Raw genomic sequence first — 18,521 nt, forward strand, 5'->3', positions numbered from 1 at the left:
ACCATCAGACAGAGCAGATCATATAGAGAGGTAAAATTAAAACCTACGTGTCATAGACATTGAGAAGCCAGTTAAGACACATGTCCACAGAGAGAGGCACGTTAACGATGATCCCACGCTCCTGCTCGAGGTGATCATACATCGTGGTGAGGCACTGGATGATTTCCAGAACATCAATTGTCTGGTCACTCTGCTGTAGTTTGTACTGAGTGAAGATATCTGAGGCACTGGCCATGCTCAACAGGTCCACTGACAATGCATAATGCAAACATAGAAAAATAAACAATATTAAGCATTCTCTTAACAATCAGAATGCAACATCAATAATGACAATAAAAGAGTTGGAGAACAGACTGCCCAGATATAACTTACCCTTAGAGCGCATTAATTGGAAGCATTTAATTAAAGGATTTTATTTGTGTGGGAATGGGTACTCCTTTTCCTTTTGAATATTGCACTTTGCATTTTAGGTTCTCTCCTTTGCTCCCCCTATAAGCACTACATAATACTCACTGGGACCAAGAGAGAGATCTGCTCTTAAAAATTAAGGTGGCGCTTTATAGCCCAGCCACTAAGAACAATGCCAACACTCATTTTTCCCTTTCTTTGTATAGGAAAGGATCTCTTTGCACTTAATCACATTCTTTTTAAACTGGTTTACATTTAATTACAGACAGTACACAGAGGAAATCTCCCTGACCACCATGTGGGGAAACACTGGGCCCTGGCTGGGCAGAATGAGGAGTGGGGGAGCACCGCGTTGAAACCAGGGGCCTTTTGGCAATGACCCAGCCAATGTTGTTTACTTAACATGGCACCTTCTCCAAAATGAAAATGAATCGGAGTTGAAGTACAATTACAGCGTTTACAGTTAGAGATTAGCCCAACAACATTTCACAAGAGGATTTCATTAAAGCAGTAATGATGATGATGAGGTTGGAATAGGGCAGTTTGTCACCTTTAGTTTTAATGCCCCTGTTCAAATTCAGCACCTATGTAGTTAGAAAGCCCCAACCAGTGCAACCATACTTGTGGGAAAAGAAGGGGAGGGAGCACATTAAGATGGTAAATGCTGATTGGTTCTTTTGTTGAAGGTGAAACCTTTTAAAGTATTCACTCCCCCCCACCTCCTCCACTTTCTTAGGTCTCCATGTGATGCACACAAACCACAGCTGTGAAGTTAGTAGGGTGGTCTTCTGCTCCCAGCCCCCTGCAAACCCCATGTTGAAGAGAGGCACAAGTGATTACAAGTCAACAGTAATTCTTCCTCCAATTTTCTCTTCCTCTTTGTAGGAAGGAGCTGGCAACACAACTGATATTGGGAGCTGAGTAGGGCTGATAATGCGGTCCTGGATCATACACTGATCATGCCTGGGAGCTAAGAGACTGACCTTGACCAATAATGCGGGGTTCAGTTCATTAGCATTTTTTAAAGGCACTCCCAGCAAGTTGCACATGATCCGCTAGGAGTTGGGATTTCTCGAGACCTTTCCTTTTGTGTTGCTAAAACACTCTAGTTACATTATGGGGAAGTGGTCTTTTTTGAACAAAACCTAGGGGCTTTAATGAGCTCAGTGCACAGTTGCTGAGCAGGCTTTTAGCACTTCAAGGGGTAGACCGTGGCTTTGTGCGATGGTGTAAAACAGACAATAGTGAGTCGGCAGCCCATCTTCAATTGGGAGAGTTGGAAAATGGGGTGGTGATTCGCTATCCCCCGTTTTACACTTTCGTACTTAGTCGAGATCTACCCGCAAGTGCTTGTGGCCCATCAAGTTTTTAATCAGCTCTCAATGGGCACTAAGTAGGTTCCATTGTCTGATAATACAGGGCCCCAATGCTGGAAGCACTACAGTGGTGTTAGCATCCCTGTATTTGAAGCTTGACTTCCAAGTATGAGCTATTTGGGGCAGGACAGCAAATTGGGCCAGGCACCAGGCCAGGGGGTAAGGTGGAACTCAGTCAATTCTAAGTTTCAGAGTTTGCAAATGTTATTACAAATCAGGCTTTGAATTCATCTCATTTTACTAAGAGTCCAATATAGTTTCCATGAACTAAAGACAATGCAAACCACTGCCTGATTACTTTTGGTGGCCATTAGAAACATAGAAAATAGGTGCAGGAGCAGGCCATTCAGCCCTTCTAGCCTGCACCGCCATTCAATGAGTTCATGGCTGAACATGAAACTTCAGTACCTCCTTCCTGCTTTCTCGCCATACCCCTTGATCCCCCGAGTAATAAGGACTTCATCTAACTCCCTTTTGAATATATTTAGTGAATTGGCCTCAACTACTTTCTGTGGTAGAGAATTCCACAGGTTCACCACTCTCTGGGTGAAGAAGTTTCTCCTCATCTCGGTCCTAAATGGCTTACCCCTTATCCTTAGACTGTGACCCCTGGTTCTGGACTTCCCCAACATTGGGAACATTCTTCCTGCATCTAACCTGTCTAAACCCATCAGAATTTTAAACGTTTCTATGAGGTCCCCTCTCATTCTTCTGAACTCCAGTGAATACAAGCCCAGTTGATCCAGTCTTTCTTGATAGGTCAGTCCCGCCATCCCGGGAATCAGTCTGGTGAATCTTCGCTGCACTCCCTCAATAGCAAGAATGTCCTTCCTCAAGTTAGGAGACCAAAACTGTACACAATACTCCAGGTGTGGCCTCACCAAGCCCCTGTACAACTGTAGCAAGAGAATTGGCAGAGAATCAAATTCTTTGTGAACATAGAAAGCCAAGGCTTTGAAATGGTCCAGATGTACTTACAGCGAAGTGCCTTCTGCACACGTCTCAGCTTCATGGCGGTTCTATAAGCTGAAAATTTGATGTTATTCAGAGCAGCTGTTAGGAAAAAGTGGAAGAGAACAAGATACCTATTATTTCACTTAATTCGGCCTTGAGGGGAAATTATTTTACACTGCTCAAAGACTAACCAAATGTTAATAAGCAGCAACTGGTTAAATATCGTAGCCCCACTGATGAAGTAATGAAATGGATTTGAAAAGTCATGCTACAACAGTAGACATCAATAACCAGCTGTAACTACAAACTAGAGTTGATTTATTTTTTCTTGCTACCCATATTTCAAAGAGGTTGCCAACCAATACCAGACTGACAGAATGCCTGAGGGCTGCTATGGAACACCTGTAATAAAATCACACCTCAGAAAACAAGATTGTAGAAGATATCTTACCAAGTGACTGGTACAGTTCCGTCATCTTTGGGTGATCCCAGCACGTGGTCTGGCCCTGATGACTGAAAGGATAAAACAAGCACATTAAAGCACAGCACTTTTAAAAATCCGCGTTAATATCTCAGAAAAATAAAGCAAAAGTGGATTATTTTTTGTGTCATGATTGCTGTTTACTTGTGATGAATTGTGAGGCGATTGTATGAATTGAAAAACTCTCTCACCCATCACTGTAATGAGACAAATTGACTAAAGCATTACATCACATCACTGACATGATGGCATAATATAGTAAGATAGGGATCTTGCAGATAATATTTGGAATATCGTTAAACCTACCACTTGATTAACATGCAGGAAACTCGACTCTTCCCTCCCAAAACTTCTTGTTCCCAGATATTTACATTGTAAAGCATTTATATTTATGCTCTGTCTTTAACATTAGATTTACAATCATAGGTGGGAGGTACAGTAGTTATTTTCACAAGAATGATAAAGGTCAATAACTGATGTGAACACTGTGAGGAGTTCCCTGTAAAACAAATATATTTTGGTGAATTGTGTTCATTGACCAATAGGATGTCAGTGCTGGAAAATAATAAAGGTGATCAGCACAGAGCAGTCTTAAACGGAGTGGACTTAAGCAAAGTGGCATATTTGGGAATTTGGAAAGAGTGGGCATTCCTGGTAAGTATTGGGTAAGTAGAAGCTGTACATAGTGAAATCTAGTTTAACATTTTGATTTCAACCTAGAACTTTAAACTGTAGTTAACAGAAGTTGCCTGCCGGTGGCAGTTAATTGTCAGTCAGCTGTAAATATTTGTCTTGGTGTGAATCACAGAGAATAGGGAAGCTGAGTCAACATTTGTAAATTGGGTGTCGCTCCTAAGAGTATAAAAGTCAACAGTTTTTCAGAGCACAGTGATCAGCACAGAGCTGTCTTAAACAGAATGGACTTAAGCAGAGTGGTTTATTTGGGAATTTGGAAAGAGTGGGTTGATTAAAATTAATTTAAAAAATAAAAATAGATAAGTGATATTTCTAATCTAAAAAACCTCATTAATTAAATCAACTGATTGCTCAGTAGCTGCTGGGATGTTTTGCTAAGTTTTAGTGTTTATTTCTGCTCGATAGTTCTGAGTCTATTAACTAGAGGCATAGCAGCTCAGTCCTGTGGATTGCATATCCTGTGGCATGTGGGAAGTCCCGGGTGCTTCGTGCAGCCTGGATGACCATGTGCAGGAGATGTCTCGAGCTGCAGCAACTAGAGCTCCACGTTTCGGAGCTTGAGCGGTGGCTGGAGTCACTGCTGTGCATCCGCGAGACTGAGAATTTAGTGGATAGCACATTTCAGAAGGTGGTTACCCCGCAGCTTAAGAAGGTGCAGGCAGAGAGGAAGTAGGTGACCACCAGCCAGAGGAGGAGTAGTAGGCAGGTAGTGCAGGAGTCCCCTGAATCCATCTCACTCTCCAACCAGTATTCTGTTCTGAGTGCTGGTGAGGGCGATAGTGCCTCTGGGGAGTGTAGCCAGAGCCAAGTCCATGACACCACGGATGGCTCAGCTGCACAGGGGGGTGGAAGAAGAATGGAAGAGCAATAGTAGTAGGGGATTCAATAATCAGGGGAGAAGACAGGTGTTCCTGTGGCCTCAGATGTGACTCCAGAATGATATGTTGCCTCCCTGGTGCCAGGGTCAAGGATATCACCAAGCGGCTGCAAGACATTCTGGGGGGAGAAAGAGAACAGCCAGAGGCCATGGTCCATATCGGTACCAATGACATAGGTAGAAAGAGGGATGAGGTCCTGCAGGCAGAGTTTAGGGAGCTAGGAGAGAGATTAAAAAGCAGGACCTCTAATCTTTGGATTACTGCCGGTGCCACGTGCTAGTGAGTACAGAAATAGGAGAATAGAGAAGATGAATACGTGGCTAGAGAGATGGTGCAGGCGGGAGTGTTTTAGATTCCTGAGGCATTGGAACTGTTTCTGGGAGAGGTGGGACCTGTACAAGCCGGACGGGTTGCATATCAACAAAGCCGGGTTCAGTATCCTCGCGGGAGGTTTTGCTAGTGCTGTTGGGGAGGGTTTAAACTAGCTTGGCAGGGGGATGGGAACCTGAGAATAGTTTCAGTGGGGAGAGGAGCAAAGCTGGAATTGGGCAGCAGAGCATTAGAAAAAGTGAAATTTGGAAGACAGAGGAAACAAGGGCTGGAAATATAGACAACAGGGGAATTTGGCAATACTAAACGATATATTCAATACAAGGAATATAGGAAATAAAGCAGATGTGTTGAGAGCATAGATTGACACATGGGAGTATGATATTATAGCTATTACTGAGACATGGCTGAAAGAAGGGCAGGTACAGCAGCTTAACATTCCTGATTACAGGGTTTTCAGATGTGATAGATGAAGGTAAAAAAGGAGGGGGATTGCAGTATTGATTAAAGAGTATTGATTAAAGAAACAATTACAGCTATGAGAAGGGATGATATGTTAGAGGGATCATCAAACGAGGCCATATGGGTTGAATTAAAGAACAGAAAAGGGGTGATCACACTACTGGGAGTGTACTATAGACCCCCAAGCAGTCAGAGGGAGATAGCAGAACTAATACGTGGGCAAATTGCTGCGAAGTGCAAAAACTATGAGCTGTAATAGTGGGGGATTTCAACTACCCTAATATTAATTGGGGTACTGTGAATGGTACAGAGGTACTGTGAATGGTACAGAGGGTGCGGAATTCCTAAAATGCATTCAGGAGAACTTCTTTAGCCAGTATGTAACAAGCCCAACAAGAGAGGGGGCGGTTCTGGACTTGGTTTTGGGGAATAAAGAGGGGTAGGTGGAAGGGGTATTAGTGGGAAAGCATTTTGGTGCTCGTGATCATAATTCAGTTAGATTTAGGGTAGTTCTGGAAAAGGATAAAGGGGGACCAAGAATAAAAGTTCTCAATTGGGGTAAAGCCAATTTTGCTGAGCTGAGATGTGATTTAGTCAAAGTGCTACTTGAAGGTAAATCAGTGTCAGAGCAGTGGACGGCATTCAAGAAGGTGATCCTGAGGGTACAAAGCAAGTTTGTTCCCTCAAAAAAAAGGGTGGGGCTAAAAAATCTAGAGCCCCCTGGATGTCAAGGGACATACAGGGTAAGTTAAAGAAAAAAAGGGAAGCTTATCACAGATACCGGGAACTCCACACTGCAGAAACTCTAGAGGAGTATAAGAAGTGCAGGGGTGCAATTAAAAAAGATATCAGGAAAGCAAAGAGAGAGCATGAAAGAATGTTGGCAAGTAAAATCAGGGAAAACCCGAAGATGTTTTATATATATATATATTAACAGCAAGAGGATAACTAGAGAAAGAGTAGGGCCTTTTATCTGTGTGTGGAGGTGGAAGATGTTGTTATGATTCTTAATGAATACTTTGCATCTATTTTCACAAAAGAGAGGGGCGATGCAGATTTTGCAATGAGGGAGGAGGAGTGTGAAATATTTATCGAGATAAATATAGTGAGAGAGGAAGTATTAAGGGGCTTAGCAGCTTTGAAAGTGGATGAATCCCCAGGCCCGGATGAAATGTAAACTAGGATGTTAAGAGAAGCAAAAAAGAAACTAGCAGAGGCTCTGACCATCATTTTCCAATCCTCTCTGGCTACAGGTGTGGTGCCAGAGGACTGGAGGACTGCTAATGTTGTACCTTTGTTAAAAAAGGGAGAAAGGGATAGACCGAGTAATTACAGGCCAGTCAGCCTAACCTCAGTGGTGGGAAAATTATTGGAAAAAATCCTGAGGGATTTGGAAAGACATGGATTAATCAAGGACAGTCAGCATAGATTTGTCAAGGGAAGGTCGTGTCTGACGAAATTGATCAAATTTTTCGAGGCGGTAACCAGAAGGATCAATGAGGGCAGTGCGTATGATGCAGTGTAAATGGATTTTAGCAAAGCTTTTGATTAGGTCCCACATGGCAGACTGGTCACGAAAGTACTAACCCATGGGATCCAGAGCAAAGTGGCAAGTTGCATCCAAAATTGGCTCAGAGGTAGGAAGCAAAGGGTAACGGTTGATGGATGTTTTTGTGAATGTAAGGCTATATCCAGTTGTGTTCCGCAGGGCTCAGTGCTGGGTCCCATGCTTTTTGTGGTATATATGAATGACTTGGACTTAAACTGTTGGGGGTATGATTAAGAAGTTTGCAGATGTCACTAAGATAGGCTGTGTGGTTGATAATGAAGAAGAAAGCTGAGGACTGCAGGAAGATATCAATGTACTTATCAGGAGGGCAGAACAGTGCCAAATTGAATTCAATCCAGATAAGTGTGAGGTAATGCATTTGGAGAGTTCTAACAAGGCAAGGGAATACACATTAAATTGTACGATACTGAAAAGTGTAGAGGAACAAAGGGACCTTGGAGTGCAGGTCCACAGATCCCTGAAGGTAGCAGGCCAGGTAGATAAGGTGGTTAAGAAGGCATATGGAATACTTGCCTTTATAAGTCGAAGCATGGAATACAAGAGCAAGGAGATTATGTTTGAACTGTATAAAACACTGGTTAGGCTGCAGCAGGAGTACTGTGTGCAGTTCTGGTCACCACATTACAGGAAAGATGTGATTGCACTGGAAAGGGTGTAGAGGAGATTTACAAGAATGTTGCCCGGACTGGAGAATTTTGGCTATGAGGAAAGATTGAAAATGTTGGGTCTGTTTTCTTTGGAACAGAGGAGGCTAAGGGGAGACCTGATTGAGGTTATGAGGGGCCTGGATAGAGTGGATAGGAAGGGCCTGTTTCCCTTGGCAGAGGGGTCAACAACCAGGGGACATAGATTTAAAGTAATTGGGGGGAGGTTTAGAGGAGATATGAGGGGATATTTCTTCACCCAGAGGTGATTGGGGTCTGGAACTCACTGCCTGAAAGGGTGGTAGAGGCAGAAACCCTCACCACATTGAAAAGATACTTGGATGTGCACTTAAAGTGCTGTAAGCTACAGGGCTATGGACCAAGAGCTGGAAAGTGGGATTAGGCTGTATAGCTCTTGGTCAGCCGGCGCGAACATGATGGGCCAAAACGGCCTCCTTCCGAGCTGTAAATTTCTATGATTCTATGGTTCCCCATTCCTCCACTTTTCTTCAACTGTCCTGAAGGTGCTGAGCATTCTGGAGTATTAGTCTATGGATATTGGCCACCCAATGGTGGACATTTTTCACATGTGAATGTAAGCTATTTTCCCGGTGGGAAGCTTCACAATCAAGCCCAATCCTGTCCTCACTGGTCACCCACACATATACCTTCCAGCAGGGATCATTGGACAGCAGCGAGAAGCACAATAGGGCCCATCATATATTTCACTCCTCTCCAGCTCAAGGTTAAATAGGCCAACTCGAGCACCACTCCCAGCACCGTGGCCAAGACCAATTATCTCAACAAAGAGCAGAGGTTTAAACTTGTAGGGGTAGAAATTCAGCACCACCCGAAACGGGTCACACCTACTGCTTCTGATGTGTTTTCACCACCGCTGTGGTTGAGGTGGCCTCCTGGGTGAAATACAGCTCTTTGTCATTCTTTTTGGAGCGGATCGGAAGTTGGTCATAATGGGTGCGGAAGTGCGGTGATGGGCACGCTAGACGGCGGAAGTGGAGGTGGGATGGAGTCTCCGCTGCTGTCAGTCATCAGCCTGGCGCTGATGACATCATGACACGTGTGCATCACCACGTCTCTCCCCTTCACTTAAAGGGCAGAGCCGCTGTAAGCTCTGCGATTATTTTAGTTCGGTCCACTGGGCCACCACGGAGGGTTTCAGCCGGGCCAGCGGCCTGGCACCCGAGAGGGGGTGCCAGCGGCCTGGCACCCGAGAGGGGGTGCCAAGCTGCCTGTTGGCGGCCTGGCCAAACCAGGGGGGCATAATTGTTAGGTCGACCTGGCTGTTGGCCGAAAAAACAAACTGATGACTGTGGCAGTGCGCCCTCCCCTTGAATGACCGTTGCACAGTCATGCCTAACACACTTCGAGCACAGCGCACTGACAGTAAAAGCTGTCGGGGGTACCGCTTGGCAGCCCGAAGATTTTGTAGCTGAATTTTGATGGAGGTGCGGGAGATTGGCAGTGCGCGCTTTGATGATGTACTTAGGAGGGGTCGGCAGCAACTGGGCGGAACTGGGGACCGCTGGAAAAATCACCTCCGAGAATTTCACTATCGGCGGCCACGCGACTCCACTTTCTGACGGTAAGAGGCCTTTTCTGGAGGCTGAATTTCGGCTCGGTAAACTTTTGCTGATAGTGTACAGTGGATGATATCGGATTGGCTGTCCGTTACACACCTTGCCTGATAATCGGGAGAGGCACATAACAGGCACTGGTTCCCATTTCACACAATTGGCAAAAATTACACACATGACTCGATTCCACTGTGGACATTGCAATTACACACTGAGCCACTGGGGGAGCAATGGCACACTTATTCTAAATGTCACCTGGTACAGGTTTAAAAAAACTACTTGTAATTATAAGGCCCAACAAAATGTACTCCTCCAGCCAAATCAGAAATGGATTAATACCTGATACCACCATCTCCCAGATACTGATCACTATACAGGTATTAACATGGATACAGAGAAACCTTCTTTGTATGGATCAAGGATTGAACAGTGGCTGCTGGCTAAAACATTGTAGGAAGCTTCAGAAGCTGATGAAAATTCATGAATAGAAGTACAAAATGTACATACATCCCGGAAACATTGATCCATATGTTTCCTCTGATGCTCATTCTCTCTCATTTGCATGCAAATTATTTTTACAACTGGAATAAGCTCGTGCTCCATGAAAACCTTCACTGACATGGTGCTGCAACATGGCAAGCTCACATTCTGCAGTATTGCCCTTGACATTTTAATGAGGTTCTGAATTCAGGATTATTTATTTTTCCCTACACACATCTCTATTTTGGAACAGGCTATCTGGTAGAAAAATAAAAGGAAACCAAATCTATTGTTGAAAAATAGTTACAAAAGAATTAAATCTTGGAAATGTACAAAAGTTTCATCAGGATTGGAAAGAGAAAAGACAGATTAATATTTTGGGTGTGCCTGCTGTATATTTTCAGCATTTTCTATTTTTATTTCTGATTTCCAATATTCACAGATTTTCTTTTCATCATCTCTCTGTGTTAAGAACATCCCCAACTGATCCTGATGTCAATTCTTCATCACGGTCCACTTAAACACAGTGTAACAGTAAAGCACATAGTACGTTTGAAACATCAAAGCACGCTGTTGATTTCCCTCTTTGCTTGTGTAGCTCATAAATCATTCATGACACGAAGTGGTTAAAGAAAAAACGCTGAAGGCTTCTCAAATGCTTGTAGGTTCGGAAATTGAGAACAAGGGCAGAACAAAAAGTGGCACTCACAAAAACAGCTGTGGGAGTTTGAATAGGATCCCGCCTCCTGTCTGACTTTTAGCGCTTAATTGCTCAAACTGTACAATGAGACAAATACAATCACAAAATCAGCATCAGGGATACTTTGCACTGCCATGGTTTTGTACTCACTGTCCCAGCTGTCGGCTCCTTTATAGATAGCTGTTCATTTACGTGAATGACTCAATATATTCCTACTGTGCTTTAATATTATCTGTCCTGTTTTTGAGGCCGTTTCATTAATTGACTGTTCGAACAGCAGTTGGGCAGAGTTACAAATCAAAGATTTTGGAGATGATTTATCTGCACCAATGAAGTAACTGATGTTATTCTAGGATGCCAGGTTGCATACTTCTCTCTTCTCCTTCTATCAGATCTGTTATTGCATCTTGGTTCAATCCCGCCCAGCATTCTGCAGCCACCCCTCCAAATTCTGCCCATCATATTGGGAAGTTTTAAAGCGTTTACATTCCTGTTTGCCCCAATTTATTGCAGCCGTTAACCATTTATCTTAGATTTATTTTAATTGTAAATAAATTAATCGCCGCATGAAACAGAAGTTTAATGAAAATGTGCTACAAATGGCATGGAGAGGAAATTAAACTGCCTACAACTTGATCAGCCTGAAGCATCTCAAGCCAACTTTAACTCTTCTCATAATTCCTGCAAATGCACTATTATTGAAAAGTGCATCACATGGCATTAATCTACCCTTCCAGCAAGTGCTCCATCTAGTTCCTTGCCAAAGCTGCCTCTTATAACTTCAGTGAATCCTCCACTCACCTTTCTTCCATTCCAAATGTACACTTATTAGCTCTTCTAGGTGTTTATTAGCACTGTGGATTAGAGCGAGCAAATGCACTGAGTGTTAAGGCGTAATCAATTTGTGCATTAGTGCTAATGGCATGGGTGTTCGTTTTTGCCCATGACCCTAAACATGCTCTTGTGAATAAATAATGCCTCTAATACACTGACCTGGCATGAACGTTTTGGTTTGTTAACAGCTTGTCAATCAGTAATTAATGGGGAACATGCATATTTATGCGGGACATATTTCATAGCCATATCATGTTAATTTCTCCTATTTAAAGCTGGTGTTAAAGTGCAAGACAGAGCAGGCAGCATTCAAGAAAGACAGAGCAGGAGATGTCATATTGTTGTTAAAAATCATTTTTTTTTAATTAAAAAAAAAAGAGGAGTTCTCGAGCTGTATTCCCTGGAATTTATAAGTTTAAGGGGTGATTTGATTGAAGTTTACAAGATATTAAGGGGAGCAGATAGGGTAGATGGAGAGAAACTATTTCCGCTGGTTGGGGTTTCTAGGACTAGGAGGCATAGTCTAAAAATTAGAGTCAGACCTTTCAGGAGTGAAATTAGGAAACACTTCTATACACAAAGGGTAGTAGAAGTTTGGAATTCTCTTCTGCAAACAGCAATTGATGCGAGATTAATTGTTAATTTTAAATCGGAGATTGATAGCTTTTTATTAACCAAAGGTGTTAAGGGATATGGGCAAAGGCAGGCATATGGAGTTCGCTCACAGATCAGCCATGATCTAATTGAATGGTAGAACAAGCTTGAGGGGCTAAATGGCCTACTCCTGTTCCTCTGTACCTTTCATGTACCATTCAGCTTCTGGGACCAGACCTGTAGCTAAGGACAATATCAGAGGAACTGAAAGTGATCAAGTTTAACAGTATCATGGAGCAGCAGCTGGAGAGGCAGACCCTAAATGTCCAGTTGTGTGGCATTCCTTGAATGCAAGTGCCATTTATTTCACCCATTGGTCTTTGTGCAAGCAAGCATTGCCCCCATTTACAGAAAGAGTTATTTTTCCCTGAACATTTAGAAGGTACGCAACCTTGCGTCCTAGAATAACATCAGCTACTTCATTGGCACATGCCTCCAAATCTTTGATTTGTAATTCTGCCCAAATTGGGTCAGGCTTAATAGATCTTTTGCTGGTCTTTTGCTGCCCGTCACTTTTGTATGTTTGTACAAAGGTTAATGCTAATGGAGCGAATAACTCCGACCTACAAAAGATCTACGAATTCACCTGATGGTCCCGGAGGTTCAGACACGTGCAGTTCTGGGCCTCTAAGTGTAGGCCTGCGTTGAGGCCCACGTATCCCAGGGGCACATGCAGATTGCAAGCACCTCTAGGATCATATGGGGTTCTCAACCAATCAAAGAAGGGAATTACCATTCATGCAATAGGATTTCTGTATGTGCAAAACTCCCATATATATGAATGGGGATCACATTAAAAATACTTCTACACATCAAATAAATAAAAAAGACCATTAAATATTTAAAACAAATTAAATTTTTTTTGAAAAATAAATTTACATGTTTTAACGGGGCGAAAAATAAACTTACCTTATTGCACAGGGTTTTTAATGTATAAATTATAATTTTATCAGTTTTTAAAAATCTCTTCTGGTAAAAGCAGGCCTTATGCCTGCGTCTACCAGGCATAAGAATTTCACGGGCATTCGATGGGCAGAAGTTGGGCAAATAGACCAACTCTCCACCAGTAAATGCCCTTTTCCCGGAGCTTGGGCAGCTCCTATGGCGCGTGCACACCTCATACACGCCCATCGGGTCCGCAAGTTATGGCCCTATATTTCAAGGAATGTTTACAACTTGTGGAGACCAAAGATTCCCCAATTGTTTGGTTTGGAAGACAGAATGCCAGGCTGGCTTGTAGGGGACCTTGATTATTTGCTACAGGAAATTAACACAATAGTAAGAAAGGACATTAGCTTGGATGATGTGGAATCTGTATGGGTAGAGCTGCAGAAAACGCTAGTGGGAGTTGTGTACAGACCACCAAACAGTTGGTGACCAAAAGGTTGGGGACAGCATCAAACAAGAAATTAGGGATGCATGCAATAAGGGTACAGCAGTTATCATGGGTGATTTTAATCTACATATAGATTGGGTTAACCAAATTGGTAGCAATACGGTGGAGGAGGATTTCCTGGAGTATATTAGGGACGGTTTTCTAGACCAATATGTCGAGGAACCAACTAGAGGGCTGGCCATCCTTGACTGGGTGATGTGTAATGAGAAAGGACTAATTAGTAATCTTGTTGTGTGAGGCCCCTTGGGAAAGAATGACCATAATATGGTAGAATCCTTTATTAAGATGGAGAGTAACACAGTTAATTCAGAGACTAGGGTCCTGAACTTAGTGAAAGGTAACTTCGATGGTATGAGACGTGAACTGGCTAGAATAGACTGGGTTGACGGTGGATAGGCAATGGCAAACATTTAAAGATCACATGGATGAACTTCAACAATTGTACATCCCAGTCTGGAGTAAAAAATAAAACGGGGAAGGTGGCTCAACCATGGCTAATAAGGGAAACTAAGGATAGAGTTAAATCCAAGGAAGAGGCATATAAATTGGCCAGAAAAAGCAGCAAACCTGAGGACTGGGAGAAATTTAGAATTCAGCAGAGGATGACAAAGAGTATAATTAGGAGGGGGAAAATAGAGTATGAGAGGAAGCTTGCTGGGAACATAAAAACTGACTGCAAAAGCTTCTGTAGATATGTGAAGAAAAAAAGATTAGTGAAGACAAACGTAGGTCCCTTGCAGTCAAAATCAGATGAATTTATAATGGGGAACAAAGAAATGACAGATCAATTGAACAAATACTTTGGTTCTGTCTTCACGAATGAAGACACAAATAACCTTCCGGAAATACTAGGGGACAGAGGGTCTAGTGAGAAGGAAGAACTGAAGGAATTCCTTATTAGTCAGGAAATTGTGTTAGGGAAGTTGATGGGATTGAAGGCCGATAAATCCCCAGGGCCTGATAGTCTGCATCCCAGAGTACTTAAGGAAGTGGCCCTAGAAATAATGGATGCATTGGTGATCATTTTCCAGCAGTCTATTGACTCTGGATCAATTCCTATGGCCTGGAGGGTAGCTAATGTAACACTACTTTTTAAGAAAGGAGGGAGAGAGAAAACAGGGAATTATAGACCAGTTAGCCTGACATCAGCTGTGGGGAAAATGTTGGAATCAATTATTAAAGATGAAATAGCAGCGCATTTGGAAAGCAGTGACAGGATCGGTCCAAGTCAGCATGGGTTTATGAAAGGGAAATCATGCTTGACAAATCTTCTAGAATTTTTGCAGGATGTAACTAGTAGAGTGGACAGGAGAGAACCAGTGGATGTGATGTATTTGGACTTTCAAAAGGCTTGTGACAAGGTCCTACACAAGAGATTGGTGTGCAAAATCAAAGCACATGGTATTGGGGGTAATATACTGACGTGGATAGAGAACTGGTTGGCAGACAGGAAGCAGAGAGTCGGGATAAAAGGGTCCTTTTCAGAATGGCAGGCAGTGACTAGTGGAGTGACGCAGGGCTCAGTGCTGGGACCCCAGCTCTTTACAATATACATCAATGATTTAGATGAAGGAATTGAGTGTAATATCTCCAAGTTTGCGGATGACACTAAACTGGGTGGTGGTGTGAGCTGTGAGGGGGACGCTAAGAGGCTGCAGGGTGACTTGGACAGGTTAGGTGAGTGGGCAAATGCATGGCTGATGCAGTATAATGTGGATAAATTGGAGGTTATCCACTTTGGGGGCAAAAACGCGAAGACAGAATATTATCTGAATGGTGACAGATTAGGAAAAGGGGACGTGCAACAAGACCTGGGTGTCATGGTTCATCAGTCATTGAAAGTTGGCATACAGGTACAGCAGGCGGTGAAGAAGGCAAATGGTATGTTGGCCTTCATAGCTAGGGGATTAGAGTATAGGAGCAGGGAGGTCTTACTGCAGTTGTGCAGGGCCTTGGTGAGGCCTCACCTGGAATATTGTGTTCAGTTTTGGTCTCCTAGTCTGAGAAAGGACGTTCTTGCTATTAAGGGAGTGCAGCGAAGGTTCACCAGACTGATTCCCGGGATGGCTGGACTGATATATGAGGAGAGACTGGATCAACTGGAGTTTAGAAGGATGAGAGGGGATCTCATAGAAAGATATGATTCTGACGGGACGAGACAGGGTAGAATGTTCCCGATGTTGGGGACGTCCAGAACCAGGGGACACAGTCTTAGGATAAGGGGTAGGCCATTTAGCACTGAGATGAGGAGAAACTTCTTCACTCAGAGAGTTGTTAACCTGTGGAATTCCCTGCTGCAGAGAGTTGTTGATGCCAGTTCATTGGATATATTGAAGAGGGAGTTAGATGTGGCCCTTATGGCTAAGGGGATCAAGGGGTATGGAGAGAAAGCAGGAAAGGGGTACTGAGGGAATGATCAGCCATGATCTTATTGAATGGTGGTGCAGGCTCGAAGGGCCGAATGGCCTACTCCTGCACCTATTTTCTATGTTTCCATGTTTCTGAATGGAATAGAACAGAGCATTGGCCTCTTAAAATGCTTCTGACACTTGGTAAGCTCTGGTAACATTTAGTGTGACCTAGAGCAAGTTCACAGGTTAAGTGTGCTGTGTTGCATGCTTTACAATATTGTCATTAAAAGAGGCATACGCGTGAATTCAAAAGAGGAGCTGCAGCAAGACAGATCCCTGGAAGAGGATGATGAGGAACCTGAATTACTGCAACAGACCAGTCAGTGAGTGAAGTGGCACAGTTTTGCTAGGTGTTAAACAACAAGTGTTGCCCTCCCCACCCATCCACCCCAAGGCCTGTACATCAGTAAGACAAAATGCAGGATACGTGTAGGTATATCTATAATATATTCAAGGTTTATGTATCGCATGCACACCTTACGCATACAGGAAGGTTATATTTGAGTGTCATGTTATTTCTGTCATATCTGAGAGTTAATTTTAAGCTGTAAGATATGTATAAGTTGTGTATAATTGACTCAAGCACCTTTCACTCCTCACCATAACTAAGTGGTGCTGCTGCCCCTCCAAACTCTCTCTCCCAATTCCATTTCTCTTAATACCAAGTGGTGTTGCTGTTTCTTCCCTGCAGGTTCATTTTATTTCAGAGTTATGTTTATTTTTTTCCTTCCCTGTAGGCAAGTTTTATTTAAAGTTTATGGGCTGGATTTTTGGCTTGTTGCCGCCTCTGTTTACACCGCAGAGGGGCTGCAATGGCGACAGTAGGCTCTTCCAGGTGGGCGGCCAGTTTCCAGCGCTGGTGCTTTCGGTGCCGGTTTCAGTGGGGCATGGAGCATTACCGCCCGGAAGAGGCGAGCCGGTGTGCAACGGTCCTGGTTGCGACACCGGCTCTATGTTTGGCTGCCGTCCGATCTGTTGCATCCGTAGAGCGCCCTGCTGGGACAGCCTGTGAAAGCGGGAGGTCTGAACTGTAGCGGCTGCAGTGAGGCAAGTAATGTCGACCTCAGGTAAGTGTGATTGTTTTTTATTTTGCGATTTATGTTGTGGTGGCTTGAGTTATTTATTGGGAATGCTTTTGGTGTTTTTTTGTCAGGTTTTGTTTTCTCCCCAGGCCTCTCTTAGAGCGCTCCGAGACTGGCTGTTTAGCTCGGGACTTTTGCTTATTCAACTCGCCTAGTGCCCTAAGAGAGGTGTGTAACGCCCCATGATCCAGCTGCCGAATTTTGCTGACTGAGGCGCAAACTGTTCCCGGGCGCAAACTTTACCGCCGCGAAATCAGTAGAGCCCAAAATCCAGCCCTATTATATATTTTAATTTCTACCTCGATTGCAGTGGGCCTTTGGCTTTTGCCACCTCACTTCCCACTTCCTTCCCGTGGCCTGCCCAGCCTTGCCATCATGGACCTCCTGTTGCCTCAGAGGATGGAGGGGTCCCTCTGTTTCTTGCCCTCTTTTATCCCCCCGGGCCTACCTGTGCTCACCATGGCAAGCCTTCCATTTACCCTGATGAAATGCATCCCAGGGTATTAAGAGAGATGGCAGAAGTTATAGCAGATGCATTGGTTTATAATCTACCAAAATTCTTTGGACTCTAGGGAGGGACCAGCGGATTGGAAAGCAGCTAATGTAATTCCTCTGTTTAAAAAAGGTGGCAGACAAAATGCAGGTAACTATAGGCCGGTTAGTTTTACATCAGTTGTGGGGAAAATGCTTGAAGCTATCATTAAGGAAGAAATAGCGGGACATCTAAATAGGAATAGTGCAATCAAGCAGACGCAACATGGATTCATGAAGGGGAAATCATATTTAACTAATTTACTGGAATTCTTTGAGGATATAATGAGCATGGTGGATAGAGGTGTACTGATGAATGTGGTGTATTTAGATTTCCAAAAGGCATTCGATAAGGTGCCACACAAAAGGTTACTGCAGAAGATAAAGGTACGCGGAGTCAGAGGAAATGTATTAGCATGGATAGAGAATTGGCTAACTAACAGAAAGCAGAGAGTCGGGAAAATGGGTCCTTTTCAGGTTGGAAATCGGTGGTTAGTGGTGTGCCACAGGGATCGGTGCTGGGACCACAACTGTTTACAATATACATAGATGACCTGGGAGAGGGGACAGAGTGTAGTGTAACAACATTTGTAGATGACACAAAGATTAGTGGAAAAGCGGGTTGTGTAGAGGACACAGAGAGGCTGCAAAGAGATTTGGATAGGTTAAGCGAATGGGCTAAGGTTTGGCAGATGGAATACAATGTCGGAAAATGTGAGATCATCCACCTTGGAAAAAAAAAACAGTAAAAAGGAATATTATTTGAATGGGGAGAAATTACAACATGCTGCGGTGCAGAGGGACCTGGGGGTCCTTGTGCATGAATCCCAAAAAGTTAGTTTGCAGGTGCAGCAGGTAATCAGGAAGGCCAATGGAATGTTGGCCTTCATTGCGAGAGGGATGGAGTACAAAAGCAGGGATGTCCTGCTGCAACTGTACAGGGTATTGGTGAGGCCGCACCTGGAGTACTGTGTGCAGTTTTGGTCACCTTACTTAAGGAAGAATATACTAGCTTTGGAGGGGGTACAGAGACGATTCA

At 43.6% G+C, this 18,521-nt stretch overlaps 1 protein-coding gene across 1 annotated transcript in view; it reads right to left on the reverse strand.

Moving 5' to 3' along the window:
* drp2 (dystrophin related protein 2) overlaps positions 1-18,521 on the reverse strand; it is a 173,268-nt gene that overhangs the window by 70,087 nt on the left and 84,660 nt on the right. Inside the window, exons 9-11 of the mRNA XM_070882105.1 lie at positions 3,190-3,251; positions 2,763-2,837; positions 48-249 (exon numbers count right to left, since the gene is read on the reverse strand). Coding sequence (XP_070738206.1) covers positions 48-249; positions 2,763-2,837; positions 3,190-3,251 — 339 coding nt within the window. The remainder of the gene's footprint in view (positions 1-47; positions 250-2,762; positions 2,838-3,189; positions 3,252-18,521) is intronic.

Source organism: Pristiophorus japonicus, chromosome 6, assembly GCF_044704955.1.
Source record: "Pristiophorus japonicus isolate sPriJap1 chromosome 6, sPriJap1.hap1, whole genome shotgun sequence".
Classification (NCBI taxonomy): domain Eukaryota; kingdom Metazoa; phylum Chordata; class Chondrichthyes; family Pristiophoridae; genus Pristiophorus; species Pristiophorus japonicus.